Source organism: Mauremys reevesii, linkage group 5 (assembly GCF_016161935.1).
Source record: "Mauremys reevesii isolate NIE-2019 linkage group 5, ASM1616193v1, whole genome shotgun sequence".
In the NCBI taxonomy this organism is placed as follows: domain Eukaryota; kingdom Metazoa; phylum Chordata; order Testudines; family Geoemydidae; genus Mauremys; species Mauremys reevesii.
In genome coordinates this window covers 124,815,856-124,832,313 of record NC_052627.1, presented here as the reverse complement: position 1 = coordinate 124,832,313, position 16,458 = coordinate 124,815,856, and the positions used below count along the sequence as shown (strand labels likewise).

The 16,458-nt window shown below is 42.6% G+C and overlaps 1 protein-coding gene across 1 annotated transcript in view; it reads left to right on the top strand.

Moving 5' to 3' along the window:
• The window catches only part of POLR1A (RNA polymerase I subunit A), a 58,575-nt gene that overhangs the window by 28,802 nt on the left and 13,315 nt on the right, over positions 1-16,458 (top strand). The window contains exons 17-27 of the mRNA XM_039540235.1: positions 1,532-1,614; positions 1,724-1,882; positions 2,349-2,447; positions 5,824-5,976; positions 6,222-6,304; positions 7,078-7,243; positions 7,816-8,037; positions 9,839-10,053; positions 11,379-11,546; positions 12,115-12,250; positions 15,781-15,938. Coding sequence (XP_039396169.1) covers positions 1,532-1,614; positions 1,724-1,882; positions 2,349-2,447; positions 5,824-5,976; positions 6,222-6,304; positions 7,078-7,243; positions 7,816-8,037; positions 9,839-10,053; positions 11,379-11,546; positions 12,115-12,250; positions 15,781-15,938 — 1,642 coding nt within the window. The remainder of the gene's footprint in view (positions 1-1,531; positions 1,615-1,723; positions 1,883-2,348; positions 2,448-5,823; positions 5,977-6,221; positions 6,305-7,077; positions 7,244-7,815; positions 8,038-9,838; positions 10,054-11,378; positions 11,547-12,114; positions 12,251-15,780; positions 15,939-16,458) is intronic.

The window sequence follows — 16,458 nt, the reverse complement described above, 5'->3', positions numbered from 1 at the left end:
CATTCCTCTGCTGTTAGCAAGTATCTGTAAAACCCACTCGCAGAATGTCTCGTTCCTCTAGACAGCTGGCCCACATAATGGATAACAACTTACTGTTTCAATGAGTTACTCCATTAGATCAAATGGCAGAGATCTGTGGTGGATCTTATGTTTTCAAACCTGCTGATGGCTGTTGTAGGTGTGAATATGAGGCCACATGATGAAATTTGTTTTTTTCAGATTCCTTATCAGATCATTGGAAATTACACTAAGATTCCCTGTGCAACCTTAATTTGGCCTTCTTGTGCCATATGTATTATGACAGTCTTTTATAACATAATCAACTCCCTTTTTTCCCCACAAGAGCCCTGTCTAATTCAGTGCACAGGCTGGACCTGCCCTGAGCCTGAATCGGGGTTGTATTGCAAAGGAGGCTGTTGTCTCTAGAATCCTTGTTGCAGAAGTTAGAAGGTGTGTAGGGGGATTTCAGGAAGGGAAAGGGTAGTCTCGTGGCCAAGCAGTTGGATGCTTCCTGGGAGAATTGGACTCTAACCCTGCTTCTGCCACAGAGTTTCTGTGTGGTGCTGGGGAATTCACTTACAGCAGACTTTTCACAGGTAGTCACTAATTTTGTTCTCCTTGGTTTCTGGGTTCCTGACTTGAGACCCTTGGTCTCATTTGCAGAAATGCTGATCAGAACTGCAACTGAAGTCAGTGAGAGCTGTGCTTTGAACGTAATAGAAGTGCTATATATAATGCTAAGTAGCCTAAAAAAGCGGGTCCTCTGTCGCAAATTAGGCACAGAAAATGTATTGGTATTTCTGACCTTAATTTCTCTGTGCCTCTGTATCTGTAAAATGGAGATAATAATATCGCCTCATCTCTGAGTGTTGTGTAAATAATTTCACTATTGTTCGTGATGTGCCGAGATAGTATAATGTCGAGTGCCCTAGAAAACCCCTGAAGAAATGAATAATTCTCTCTTCAGAGTAGGGTTTGAATAGTGTGCAATATACTAACTATGGGAGGCATGCATTGAACAAGGAGGCAACAAAATATTGAATAGCTGCTCTTTGAGAGTAAGCATCGTACATCTTGTTCACTCAGTGAGGCAGGGGTCCTGTGAAAAGAACAGCATGCGATCATGTAGTTTAAAGACACTAATAATGCATGCGCACAAGGGTACTGAATTAATGTTGCATAGACAACCTTCATTCTGGCATTTCCAAACTTTTTTTAGTGCTTGACTTTGCAATCTTACTGTTCTTTTAACATACCTTTTGTGTGTGTGATTTTATTTATATAATATTGTGTTCCTGAGACCAACCTGCCCACCCAAAAAAAGTCTCCAATATTTTTTCTTGTTGTAGCTATTAAAATGCAATGAGTCTGATCCAAGCAGCTATGGTGCTTGGTGTTCATGATAAGTTCCTCTTTACCTCCACCTTACACTCAAACATGCCAGCAGTTGTCCAGTACATAAATTCCTGGTGTGTCAGGACTCGCATTCAGACCATGATACAATGTATCTTTTTCTCTTTCAATGCTGCAGGAGTTGAAGATATTTTGGTCAAACCCCAAGCAGACCACAGAAGACACCGAATCATTGAAGTGTCCACCCATTGTGGTACCAGGGTAATCACATCTTGCAGCAGCGTTTTAGCCCTTGTAACTTTTTCATTTCAAGCCCTTGCTCTGTGTAGTTGCATCTGCTTTGGCACCTAAGAGACTTTTTTACTTTCAGGCTGTTAGAGCTGCATTTAACTTGCCAGAAACTGCATCATGTGAAGAGATCCAAGGGAAATGGCAGGATGCCCATCTCCACAAAGACCAGAGGGATTTTAATATGGTTGATCTGAAATTCAAGGAGGAAGTAAATAATTACAGCAACGAGGTTAACAAGGTTGGCACTAAGAAGCATCCATATATACTATATTTGGAGATTTTTCTTATTATGTTAATTTAATGCTGCTGAAAGGTGCCTGAGAATCCTGTAAACTGAAATAATTCATCTGTCCACAATATGGGCCTTTCCACACTGCCCTGCTAGTGTTCCTCAGTCATTTTGTTTTTTGAGAGGGAGACGACCTCTTATAATTAGAAGCTGGTTTAACCTTTAAGGCCCTTTTAATTTTTAGCTTGTCATCAGAGCCTAGCAACAAGGTTGCCAGCTGCATTGGTACTTCTAAGCGAGAGTTTCCATAAAATCTTACTAACAGTGTTGTTTTCTGTAACTATAAATTACATCTGTTTGATTGTCTTGGATTTCACATTTTTTCTTACTGCCAACAGAAATTCCTGTGATTTTAATTAGAAATGTGAACTTGACTCTTTTTGGTATCTTTCTTTCAAAACTTTTTTTTTTTTAGGCGTGCATGCCCCTTGGTCTCCACAGGAGCTTCCCAGAGAACAACTTGCAGTTAATGGTGCAGTCAGGAGCCAAAGGATCCACTGTAAATACAATGCAGGTATTAAAGTAATTACTTTTTATAAGACTCACTGGTTTGTTTTCATGGTTTGTTCTACAAATATAACTTATCAAGAGGCTATTTCAGGAATGGTTTGTGTATTCTGTACCAAGTAGGGTATTTATTCTTAGCTTTGGGAATTGGGAGGGCACAATTTTGACTTGAGTAACTTTTAGGGAAATATATTCTAAATGAGTCAAAGACCTCATTGGCACATAGGACGGTGAGGAACGAGTATTTTCAGTTTGACCACATTTCACTTTTGCATCAGTTCTTAGACCAGCAAGATTTGTAGCAAAAACATAACTCCTTAGTAGGTGATGACATAATGAAGAATACCAAAACAAACCCCAGGTCTAACTTGTAATTGTTTTGTTGCATTTCACAATGGAACTTTGTACCATCGAGGTAAAGCTTGTCTATGTAGGAACTAAAGGCCATCACAACTTTCCACTCCAACCATTCTCCCTCTGGGAGGAGGATGACAAAGAGAATGAACCACAGTGACAGATGAGTCATGTTGCTTAATGCACTACTGAAAGGTGCTCAGATACTATGATGAGAACGGTATAAGAACTATATTGAATCGAATAGAATAGAATTTCTACATCTATTTAAAGATAGACACCAAGCAGAAGAGAGGAATGCCTACTTTGCTGTAGCCTTTACTAAAAAGATTAATTGTGACCACATGCTCAGCACAATTAATATTAACAACTTGGGGGATGGTACACACGCCAAAAGAGGGAAAGGACAGGTTAAAGAATATCTAGGTAAATTAGATGTATATAAGCCTGATTATATTTATCTTAGGGTACTTAAGAAATTAGCTGAAGCAAATTTGGAACTGTTTGCAATTATCGTCAAAATCTCATGGAGGATGAGTGAGGTCCCATAGGACTGACGAAGGGCAAATGTAGTACCTATCTTTAAAAAGGGGAACAAAGAGTACCTGAGGAATTATAGACCAGTCTGCCTAGCTTTGATACCTGGAAAGATACTAGAATAAATGTATTAATCAGTTTATAAGCACCTAGAGGATAATAGGATTATAAGGAACAAATGATGCCAAATCAGTCTAATTTCCTTCATTAACAGGTGTACTGGCCTAGTAGACAGGGAAACAGTAGATGTGATGTATCTTGATTTTAGTAGGGCTTTTGACACAGTCTCACATGACATTCTCATAAGTAAATGAGGGAAAAGAGGTCTAGATACTGGTTGAAAAAGTACTCAGAGTAGTTAGCAGTTTGCTGTCACACCGAAAGGGTGTATCTAGTGGGGTCCTACTGGGTCATTTCTGGGTCCAGTACTATTCAATATTTTCATTAAATGACTAGGATAATGGAGTGGAGAGTAAGTTTATAAAATTTGCAGATGACACCACGACTTTGGATGATAGGATTGTAATTCAAAATGACCCTGACAAATTGGAGAATTGGTCTGAAATTCAATAAAAGACAAATGCAAAATACTCAACTTAGGAAGGAAAACTCAAATGCACACTGTGAAATGGGGAATAACTGGCTAAGTGGTAGTGTTGCTGAAAAGGATCTGAAGATTATAATGCATCACGAATGAGAGTCAACAACATGATGCAGTTGTGAAAAAGGCTAATATTCTGGGATGTATAAACAGGAGTGTCGTGTCAGACACAGGAGGTATTTGTCTTGCTGTACTTGGCACTGGTGAGGCCTTGGCTAGAGTGCCTTGTCCAGTTCTGGGCAGCGCACTTTAAGAAAGTTGGAGAGTGTCCAGAAGAGAGCAACAAAAATGATAGAAGGTTTAGAAACCCTGACCTATGAGGAAAGATTAGGAAAAATAGGTCCTGGGTGGGGTGGTGGTGTTATACCAATATAATAAAAACCAGCAGGATCTTATTAGGGATAAGGCAAAGATGCCACATTTATTGTAAATATAATAATAGAGCAAAAGATAAAAGTAAACAATGTTGTATAACTACTTATTCCTATCACTACTTATTACACTCACTCACTCACTCACTCACTCATTCATTCAAGTTCTGAATAGGTGTTATAGTTACCAGCCTAGAAGTTGTTCATGCCAAGTTACTGGCCAGGTATCTTGGTCATGAGGATGGAGCTGAGTCTGTGTCAGATGCACCTGATACTCCTGGAGGTTGGCAGCAGAACTAGAGACTCAAAGTCCTCAGTCTTTAGAGTCCATTCTTATAGGAATTAATTCCTATGTTAGTCTATGGGAACTGTTTCATCCTGCTGTTGCTGACTCAATCAGCAGATGGCACATTCCTGGTGGCTCCACACTGTCCAAAGTTTGTGTTTCTCATCCTTCCGGGTGTTGGGGTGGATCCCAGTTTACCCTCCGGGGGTTGTCTGGTGATCCACTTGACACATTCTTCTGCCGATGGATACTCCCTTTCTAGGCTGGCACCTCCCTAACCATTCATGTACATCAAGCATTCATCAACATACATTCCAAATTAACAGCTTAAGGCTCACAGCATGGGTGGTAACATAGTGTTTACTTCAAGAACAAAGTCAATTAACTTGTTTGTAAGTTTTACATAGTAATAGAGTATCTTTCACAGGACAGATGCAAGCAATGGTTTCTACAGATAGTAGCTTACAAAAGTTTGAAACAGAAGAACTAAAAGATTTTTGTACTTGGTGAAACTGTTGGATTTTTAAAGTGTGGGGGACAAATTATGGAGGGGGCCACTGTCACTTGGGGAATCACTCTTAGTACCTTCTTTAATATCCCTACAGGGGGATGGGGGAGTGAGGGAGGATTTAATAAGTCTTCATATATGTGAAAGGCTGTTATAAAGAAGACTGTGATCAATTGTTCTCCATGTCCACTGAAGTTAGGACAAGAAGTAATGGGCTTAATCTGAGAGATGTAGGTTAGATGGTAAGAGAAACTTTCTAACTATAAGGGTATTTAAGCTCTGGAATCAGCTTCCAAGGGAGGTTGTGGAATCCCCATCACTAGAGGTTTTGAAGAACAATTTGGACAAACGCCTGTCAGGGATGATCTAGGTTTACTTGGTCCTGCCTCAGCACAGGGGGCTGGACTTGATAACTTCTCAAGGTCTTTTCTAGCTCTATGGTTAGATGATTCTGTGATTCTGTGAATTGTTCAGGATGATCCTAGGGGACATAAGTAGTAATGTGATGAAATTGAGCTAAGGAATAGACTTGACAAGATGACCTAAGTGGGCTTTGCTATTTCTTAAAAGTGCTTATTTCCTTCATATATAAATACATTTTGGGGGGGCGGGAAAAGGTGTTACACTTACATGAACCAAGAGAGTAAGATAGAAAAACGAGCTTTTTACCATTAGAGGTTTTGCATGTCATTCTGTTTCTTTTCTGCATGTATCTTTCCAATGTAGATTTCGTGCTTGCTGGGTCAGATTGAGTTGGAAGGTCGAAGGCCCCCTCTGATGGCATCTGGTAAATCATTGCCTTGTTTCCAGCCTTATGATTTTTCCCCTAGATCAGGGGGATTTGTGACTGGCAGATTTCTCACAGGCATCAAACCTGCTGTAAGTATTCTGCTCAGGCTCCTGTTTCTATTTCCAACTTTCATGCCTTACTTGTACCATAACTTATTTAGATTCAGATACTAAAGTGGAGAGTGTCCTTGTAAATATCTAGACAAATAGGCATTATCCAGCCCTATTTTTAAGTGCTGCTCTTGAGAACAGTAATTCATGCTCTACCTTAATGTATTCCTTGGCAACATGAAGCTGTTTTATATTTTTTCATGAAGATTGTGCTTGTATCTTAGGAATTCTTCTTTCACTGCATGGCTGGCAGGGAAGGTCTGGTGGATACAGCTGTCAAAACCAGCCGATCTGGATACCTTCAAAGGTAGGAGTTGCTCCTTGGAAACTTTTTTGACATTTTAAAAGTATTTTTTTGTGAAATATTTTAACTTAGGCAATAGACATGCATCATCTAGTACAATTGTACAGAAGCTGGTGGGTTCCTGACGCATGATTTCACTATGTAGGCTTTTAGGCTAAGAAAAATAAACATTCTCTTTCTGATGGCTTAGATCCAATGGGTATTTTTCATCTCTCACTTCTGACTTGTATTGATACTGGCTTCTTATCTGTACCAGGAAGAGCAAGTCCTTGGAAAGAAAATAAACAGATTAGAGTGCATTGTCAGTTTTCTTGGCCAAATAGTTTTAATCCATACTCAGACAAATTCCTAAGGCCTTCAGAATAGGCCCCCCGTTTCCAGTGCAGTGAATTTTCAGCAGTAAGTGACATAATGCAAAATACCCTCTTAAATGTTCAGTGGCCTATCTCGAATGTGTTGGTCTCAATCCCACTCCTATTGAATGTGTGTCCATATCTCTCAACTCACCACTACTGTTAGCAGAGAGGCCAAGGATCAAAAATGGTCATAAAGTGAACTATCCTCTTGCTCGCTGAGGTGGTCCCTTCAATTCACGTTGAAGGAAAATGGGAGGGGGTGTGCCAAAACTGCTGTGGCTACACAAAATTTCAGCCTTCAGGATTCCTGATCATCCCTAAAACTTATTTGAAAAAGACTCACTTGAGTAATATTCCAGTTTAAAAATCTGTCATAACCTAGTTGTTCCATAGCCTCTGACAACACTTGTTTTCTTGCAGGTGTATCATAAAGCACTTGGAAGGGCTGGTAGTTCAGTATGACCTGAGTGTGAGGGACAGCGATGGCAGTGTGGTGCAGTTCCTTTATGGTGAAGATGGGCTAGATATCCCCAGGACCCAGTTCCTGCAACCCAAGCAGTTTCCTTTCATTGCAGAGAACTATGAGGTAGAACACACTGATCTTAAACTCACATGGGTGAGGGGAAAGGCGTGCACACGCTTAGCATCTTGTAGGGCTGTTTTGAATACAATGGCATAATTGCTTTCATGGCATTGTCTGAGTGTGCATCTGTTATATTTAATATAGTATTTTATTTTCCCAACTCATTCAGACTATAAAAGTGTCTCATTAGAATAGGGAAAAACTGAGCTGAGCTTGATTCTCAGTGGAGCCTCAGGCATGCTCATACCTGTACTCTCTCCTCTACTTGAACCTTGGCAATTGATATGAATCCAACCTAGATTGTGCAGCATCACCATGGCCAATATTTTCCCTTCAATACCGTCATGTCAGCCTTAATTATTATGGAGCAGTAATAGTCACATAAAGCAAAAATAGTTTTAAAAGTCAGCTTTGTTGGAAAATAAGATAGAACACGTTATGAGATCTGAAGACTTTGAGGGCCAGAATATGTCCCTTTCAACTCTGCCTTGATTTTTCACCCTACGTTCATTATAACTGAAAATACAATCATAAGGAGAACTAGAAGACTTGTGCTTTGGGTCTCCTTTTCCTAGGTGATACAGAAGTCTAAACACATAGATGAAGTTTTATCCAAGATGGATCCTCAGCAAGCAAATCAACACTTCAGGGCTATCAAAAAGTGGCATGCCAAGCATCAAGTTTCTTTGCCAAGGGAAGGAGCTTTTCTGCAGTATTCTCAGAAAAAAATGGCAAGAGTGAGGGAACAGACCCTAGGAGGGGAGATCATAAATGGCAGAGACCCGGCAACCCTACAGGTAATGCAAAGAGCAAATGAACTGATTAAACGCTTTAGTACAGGATTCTGGAGTGGGGAGGAACTGCTCCAGCGCCACTTTACTTGTATATCATGTCTTTTTATGCCAAAGTGCTATCTGAGCTACTAAAATGGAACCATCTTTTGAGATGGAATGTGCCAGCCTGGTAAATGCTTACTGCTTAATCGTGGGCAGAGGCTAAGAACTCTGGGGCAGGCCCTGGGATCTTGAACATCCACACAGTATCGGTCTCCTCCGACAGACTGATGCACAGCAAACTAGATGAAAGTCCATTTAACTGAAAGGCTGAGTCAACCTTGCCTGGTATTTCAAGCAGTATAACTATTCAGAATCTTATACTTCAGAGCACTAACCTGTCTTCTGTAGCTTCTAATTAATAAAGTAAATCTGCAGGCAAATGATGTAAACAGGTGCAACTCCACTGACTTCAGTGGGGTTTCTTTTCCTATAACAAGTCTGAATTTTCCCCATTAATTATATGTGGGTTCTTTTTGCACAGAAATTCAATTGTACTTTGTTCTCCTAAAGCTTCATAAGTTGTAAAGCCAGAAGGGACCACTGTGATCATGTGGCCTGACCCCCTGTATAACACAGGCCAGAGAACTTCCCCAAAATAATTCCTGTTTGAACTAGAACGCATCTCCTGGAAAAGCATCAAATCTTGATTTAAAAATTGCCAGTGATCCAGAATCCACCTCAACCCTTGGTAAATTGTTTCAACGGTTAATTATCCTCACTGTAAAAATTGAAACGTCTAACTCCGGTAATTCAGCTGAAATGATGATAAATTCTGTCATTGATCTGATTTACACATTTGTGATGTAATTACAGTTCCATTAACTTTCAGGGCAATGCAACTACATGGAATGTGAAACTTAACATATGAACTTCTTACCATGGGCCCCATTCATCCCTGAGCTAAACCCTGGAAAACAAGAGAGTTACTTGAGAAATGAATTTCACCTGTTGTGTATATCACATGCTCTTGTTTGGTGTTGGCTTGTGTTTTATTCAATGCAAAATATGAAAGGTTGATTTTTTTTTTCCCTTTTTAAACTGAAGAACAGAAATATGGCCTGAGACAATATAATTTCATTGTTTTGTCCTGTCAGCACTGGTAAGGCTCAAGCTAAATGAAAAATCTCCATTTAATACCTATTGGGCTAGACTCTTGACTGGTATAAACAGGGATAGCTTCACTGATTTGCCAGGTTTACATCAGCTGAGGATCTGAGGAAAGTGGTGTTTGTATTTCAAGCGTTGTCACACTTTTCTCTGAGGTAGTGTTGTGCCAGTGTCCCATATAATAGGAGTCCTTTTTCTGCTAAAAGTGCAATTTTTCAGATGGCGCAACAGAGATCATTCAAGAGTGTATGTCACTATTGATTAAAGTAGATGTGTTAACTTCAGTGCCCTAGACATTTCATTCCGTTCTGTCTACGGAACATCTTCAGTTATAATTGGAAAAGGTATTTTTCACTTTATCCTAAACAGGTGCATAGTGTTACTGCATACTGTTAAACTATATTGGGGCAATTGACTCTCAGAAGTGGCTGCAGTTCAGTGGTGGATGAAATGACCATTGTGTGTGGCTGGTATATCTACTTTAAATTGGTTACGTGTTTTGGAATCAAAGATGCTATCATGAATATAAACATTTCATGTGACATCTGATATTATCTCAGTGTCACACTGGTGTCTTTTTCCCTTCTCTATGGCTTGATTAATGCTGCATGGGTAAACTGTGGCTCATTTTGCAATCGGCTGTTGTTGTTTTCAGTTACTGAAGATGTGGTATGAACTGGACGAGAAGAGCCGGAGAAAATATCTAAAGAGGACATCTAAGTGTCCTGACCCCAGCCTGGCTGTCTGGCGTCCAGATATTTATTTTGCATCTGTTTCAGAAGCATTTGAAAGTGAGGTAGAGAATTACATCAGTGAATGGAATGCTCAGAACAACAGCAACTATGTAAAATCAGAGCTTTCTTGTGATAGGTAATAACCTTTTATATGTGTACAATGCCTCTTTCCTCCCCTCCCCCCGCTCACACAAATAACACTGATTTGGATCCATGATGGTAGTGATAAAGTCTTTACCATCTGATGGCTCTGTTTTGACCTTTGTGAAATGGGTTAGTGAGTCTCAGTCTGGTTCCTAGGAGATAAATGTGCCCAGCACAAAACCATGGCCATAATTGGTACCTTTATGATCATGCTCAACAGATCTCCCAAGGACTGAATTTGCCATAGACACACATACTGTTCTCTGTGTAAAATGGGGATAATGGTACTGACCTCTTTTTTTGTAAAATATTTTGAGATCTACGGATGAGAAGCGCTATACAAGAGCTAGGTGGTTTATTATTATCCTTAGAGATACCACTCTCTCCAGAATAGGGTTGGGGTACATCTGTTCTGTGGGTAGAGGGCTGACAATCCAACTTTCACAAGCACTAAATTAACAAATGTGTTTGACATCAGAACTGCGTAGCAGTATTAGGTTGTCTCCTTCAGCCCTTACTTGTGCAACTCATCCTTGATCTCAAGAGGACTACTGGTGTGAATAAGGGTTGCTGGAAGGCGTTCTCTGTCAGTTGCAGTATTCTACCATTGCGTAAATGCAGCGGGAAATGTAAAGCATTACAGTAATACTATATAAAAACTCGCACTAATTCTCCCTATACCTCAGTGAGATAGATAGGAATATCAAGTAGTGTAAATGTAAATGTATCCCCTTTTTGCAAATGGGGAAAATGAGACTCAGAGGTTAGACTCGTTCAAGGCTCCTACTTCTATGCTCAGATCAGTAGACTGTGCCTCTCAGGTTTAGATTATGCCTACACTGCCGGGGGGAGGTGTGATTCCCAGTGAGACTAGACAGACTCATGCTAGCTCAGCTCGAGTTAGTGTGCTAAAAATAACATGGACATTGTGGCAGTGACTCAGGGTAGCTGCCAGGGTTCAGGCCCGCCCAACCCCTGGGTCTGACCTTGGGTAGCTAGCCCAAGCCGCTGCCAGTGCCGCAGTGCCCACGCTATTTTTAGTATGCTAACTTGAGCTGAGCTAGCGTGAGTCTGGGAATCGCACTTCCCCGCTGCATGTAGACATACTCTTAGAGTTAGATGAATTGACTTACTGTTTGTGGAGGACTAAGTGTTTGTTTGCAGACCCATCCATATCACTGACTTTTCCAAAAGCAACTCTGGCTGTAAAACAGAAAACATGTCTGGTAACCAGAGTAGTGCTGCAGTCTGCACCTGGTTTCCACTTTGTACAGTGAGTTAAGCCCCAGTGTGTGATTACCTCTTGTCTGTCTTCAGATTAAACAACTTGTTGCATTTGAAGTGGCAAAGGTCCCTGTGTGACCCAGGAGAGGCTGTGGGTCTCCTTGCTGCTCAAAGCATTGGGGAGCCTTCCACGCAGATGACTCTAAACACCTTTCATTTTGCTGGCAGAGGTGAAATGAATGTCACATTGGGTATTCCAAGGTAAGAAACATGTATTCCCTCTGGGTCTGTTATCCCTCTTGAAGCTTGTAGATAGTACCCATTAATACTTACTGGAAACTGCATGTGTGAACTGAGAGCAGAACAATCCCTCTAGGTTACTGATCGCTGGTGACTGTCTATGGAAAACAAGGGCATTTAAAATTTTGTAGATTGAAAGAAAAACAAATAAAGATGAATCACAGAAATTGGAGATGGAACAGACATATTAATAGCCATCTAGTCTAAGAGGAAATGTGGTTGAATATCCTTTTTATTTTGTATTTTTAGTCAGTACATCATTTTATTTCACATCATTTCAGGCCTCTTTGAATCTGGATGATATTCCAATTGAGAGCTATATTCTGTTTATTCAGTATATATTTGATGATGGGGAATAAATACCAAATTGAAATGGAACGAGTGTTGCACTGGCCATAGCTTTTAGGTGCACACTGATTTGAGTGAGGTTCCAGAGAGTATTGCATGCTACCTCATTAAATGAACTATATTCTTATTTGATTGAACTATGCCCTTATAACTTAATTTGTGAGAGTATTTTCTATTAAAGGTTGCGGGAGATCCTGATGGTAGCTAGTGCTAACATTAAAACTCCAATGATGAGCGTTCCTGTGCTTAGTACCAAGAAAGCTCACAAGAAGGTGAAAAGGCTTAAGAAACAGTTTACAAGAGTGTGCTTAGCCGAGGTGAGCTTCTCCTTTATGTCTTTGTGTATGTTTTGTGACTCCTAGCGGCAAAAAAAAAAAAAAAAAGGCTCAGCAAAGTGGGTACACTATCAGTCTGCTCCTTAATAAACCATTGTTTGTCCCAGATTTTTCCAGAGGGTGCAAGTTTGAATAGAATTGGAGGGAGGAAGGCCTAGAAATTGATTTTTGGGATTTGGAGGTCCTTTTATGACTATTCTTGCCTACTGAGTTCATTGAATAATTAGATCATTGGAAAGAGGCTTTGATAAGTATCATAGAATATCAGGGTTGGAAGGGACCTCAGGAGATCATCTAGTCCAACCCCCTGCTCAAAGCAGGACCGATCCCCAACTAAATCATCACAGCCAGGGCTTTGTCAAATCTGACCGTAAAAACCTCTAAGGAAGGAGATTCCACCACCTCCCTAGGTAATCCATTCCAGCGCTTCACCACCCTCCTAGTGAAAACGTTTTTCCTAATATCCAACCTAAACCTCCCCCACTGCAACTTGAGGCCATTACTCCTTGTTCTGTCATCTGCCACCACTGAGAACAGCCAAGCTCCATCCTCTTTGGAACCCTCCTTTCAGGTAGTTGAAAGCAGCTATCAAATCTCCCCCCCCACCCCATTCTTCTCTTGTGCAGACTTAAACAATCCCAGTTCCCTCAGCCTCTCCTCATAAATCATGTGCTCCAGCCCCCTAATCATTTTTTTGCCCTCTGCTGGACTCTTTCCAATTTTCCACATCCTTGTAGTGTGGGGCCCAAAACTGGACACAGTACTCCAGATGAGGCCTCACCAATGTCAAATAGAGGGGAATGATCACGTCTCTCGATCTGCTGGCAATGCTCCTATTTATACAGCCCAAAATGCCGTTAGCCTTCTTGGCAACAAGGGCACAATGCCGACGATATCCAGCTTCTTGTCCACTGTAACCCTTAGGTCCTTTTCTGCAGAACTGCTGCCTAACCATTCGGTCCCTAGTCTGTAGCAGTGCATGGGATTCTTCTGTCACTTGTCCTTGTTGAACCTCATCAGATTTCTTTTGGCCCAATCCTCTAATTTGTCTAGGCCCCTCTAGATGCTATCCTTACCTTCCAGCGTATCTACCACTCCTCCCAGTTTAGTGTCATCTGCAAACTTGCTGAGGGTGCAGTCCATGCCATCCTCCAGATCATTAATGACTGTATAAAGAAAGAAGTACTTGAATTAAAATTCACTTGAATAAGAGGACTGTCACAGGCTAGAAACTGACCAAAGGACAGTGAAGAAAGGGTAATGGTGCATAACAGTATGTTAAGAGGAAGGTCCACGTGTTATCTCTGAGGCAGCCTGTCTTGGTCTTGCCACCCGCTCATTTTGTAAAGCTCTCGAATTAGAGATTTTCATTATCTTTAGCCTTTAGGAAATGCGTTAATCCTAAAGAGATTTTCACTAGAGCAGTGGTGGGCAACCTGTGGCCTGCAGGCCGCACGCAGCCTATCGGGGTAATCCCCGGGTGAGCTGTGAGACAGCTTGTTTATATTGACTGTCCGCAGGCACGGCCGCTCCCAGCTCCCATTGGCTGGGAATGGCGAGCCGCAGCCACTGGGAACTGTGGGCGACCATGCCTGCGGCCGGTCAATATAAACAAACTGTCTCACAACCCACCAGCAGATTACCCTGACGGGCTGCAGGTTGCCCACCACTGCACTAGAGGGGACTAGCTATTTTTCTAGGTTTTTCCCTAAGGTACTTGGGGCTGCTGTGCTGTGGAGGAGGAAAGCACTTGGGAAAATGGAGAGATCAGAGTCCGATCTAGTCTGTATTTCCCTTTTTTGACTGTTTCACATGCTCCTCTAATGCCCTAACTTTTCCTGCTCCTGCTGCGGCATTGGGTCCCTTCCTAAAACTGGAAAATAGCATGAGCGAATATAGGCTGCTGCTGTGTGCTGAGGACGTGACACATTCAATAAGCAAGTGAATGTGAGTCACTAGCTTGAGTCTGTTGGCCCACTGAGAGGGTGTGTGTGTGTGTGTGTGTGTGTGAGAGAGAGAGAGAGAGAGAGCGCTCTTCTGGCTTCTTGGAGGGAACAGGGGAAGGAGGTGAGACAGTTCTGTCAGAGAAAAGGCAATGTGTAAACAAATCTGTGGAGTTAAGTTTGAGCTGAAAGTGCTAAATCGGGGTTACTCCTGGGGGAATTCTGCACCACTGCACATGCACAGAATTCATGTCCCCCACAGATTTCTTTGCTTCCCCGCAGAAAAATGACTTTATGACAGAGAAGCAAAGGGAAGCCACAAGAGACGTCATGAGACTCTCCCCAGCAGTATGTTTTGGGTGTCCCAGGCAGCCAGCAGAGAGATAAATACCTGTGGGTTGGGGGGCAGGAGTGGGGAAGACGGGCTGGTGTCTCCTATGCTGCACTGGGCTCAGCTGTTAGTCCTGGCTGGGCTGGGGAGGATAGGACTTCCTCTTCCCCAGTACAGCATCTGGGGCTGGGTCAGACCCACCCCCAGATTTCTCCCCAGACTGCAGGAAGCTCTACAAACACCCTCATCCACTTCCTACACCCATCGCTCCTCAGTTGCAGGGGGAGAGATCGCTGTATAGGGAGCTGCTCCCCCATCCACCCAACCCCCGTGCATTCAGACCCTCTTATACCCAGATCCTCCTGCGGAGCCTCACTTTCCCCCTCCCACCGAGCCCTACTCCCTCTGCACCTGTACCGTCCCGACAAGCCTCCCGTACTCAGATTCCCATCCCAGCGAGCCCCAACCAGCTGCACCTAGATCTGAGGCCCACTCCCCCAGTATCTGGACCCTTCACTGAATCACCCAGACCCCCATGCTGAGCCCCAACCACTTTCACGTGGACCCCCGTGCAGAGTCCCATTACTGTTGCACCCAGAACCCCCCACCCAGCAAGCTTCTCTGCATCCAGAACCCCCCTGCATCGGGATCCCCCCCACTGAGCTACCCACACCCAGATTGCCCCACATAGAACCCTCTCAACCCATACATGGATCCCTCCCACACTAAGCCCCTTCACACTTGGATCCTGCCTTGCTGAGCCTGCCAGCTCACACCTGGTGCACCTGGCATGGAGGGGTGGGGCCCTGGGGTGTTTCTGGTGCAGGACTGGTCCTTGCGCTGTGTCAGGGTTGGGTGAAGCCTCACCGCTGAGTCAGTGTCCTGGGGGGAGCGGGGAGCTGCAGAGTGATCTCCCACCTCTGTGCAGCCAGTGGCCTGTGCTCCCCAGTGCCATGCTGGAGCCTCCACGTTTATTGGACCAAGAAACTATGTGGAATTTTAAAATACTGTGTGCAGAATTTTTAATTTTTTGGCACAGAATTTTTAATTTTTTGGTGCAGAATGCTCCCAGGAGTACAGGCTGTAGTCTCCTTCCCCATGTCCCCAAAGCCAGCATGCAGGGAGCGTTTGACAGCTTGCTATATGCAGCTTGTCTCCTATAAAAAGGGATGAAGTTCTGGGGAGTGGATGAAATGCCTTGCTTGGAGGAGGCAGAAGCTCACTCGCTGCTGTTTCAGGTCTTGCAAAAAGTTGAAGTTGAGGAGTCTCTGTGCATAGAAGGGAAACTAAGCAAACACCGTCTCTACCAAATCAAATTTTATTTCCTGCCATACGAATACTATCGGGAGGAGAAGTGTCTGAAGCCGAGGGACATCTTATACTTCATGGAAACACGGTCAGTTCACTTTCAAATCCCTCCGCTGTTCAGTCTTCACTCATCCCAGCTGCATAGTCCTAAGGTTCATTCTAGGCTGCAGGATCTTGCTGCTGCTTGAGGGCTTCCAGTTTTGGACACTCATGAAGGGTCTGTGCAGTAATGTCTATACAGCTGTTCGCTGGGCTAATAAAGGGATTTAAATGAAGAATGGCAAAGGTTTCAAAATAATAAACTGTAGAGAGCTGCACATGCATTTTATAACTAGTTTGTATATGGGGGTGTGTGTGTGTGAATTTTCAACTGTTCTCTACTGACATGCCTAAAGAATAGTTTGTATAATCAACCCCCTCATCAACATGTGTTCTATCTATTGCAGTTAGGATCGTTGAATTATAAGGGATTCAATGACTCTCTCTGACCAAATAGGAACTTTCTCACATCAATAACATTTCAGGAGAGGCTGATTTTTTCAGTGTTTGTTACCAAATGTGGCATAGCTGAGAGCAGATGGGTTCACTGGGGAGACTGATCCCTTCCA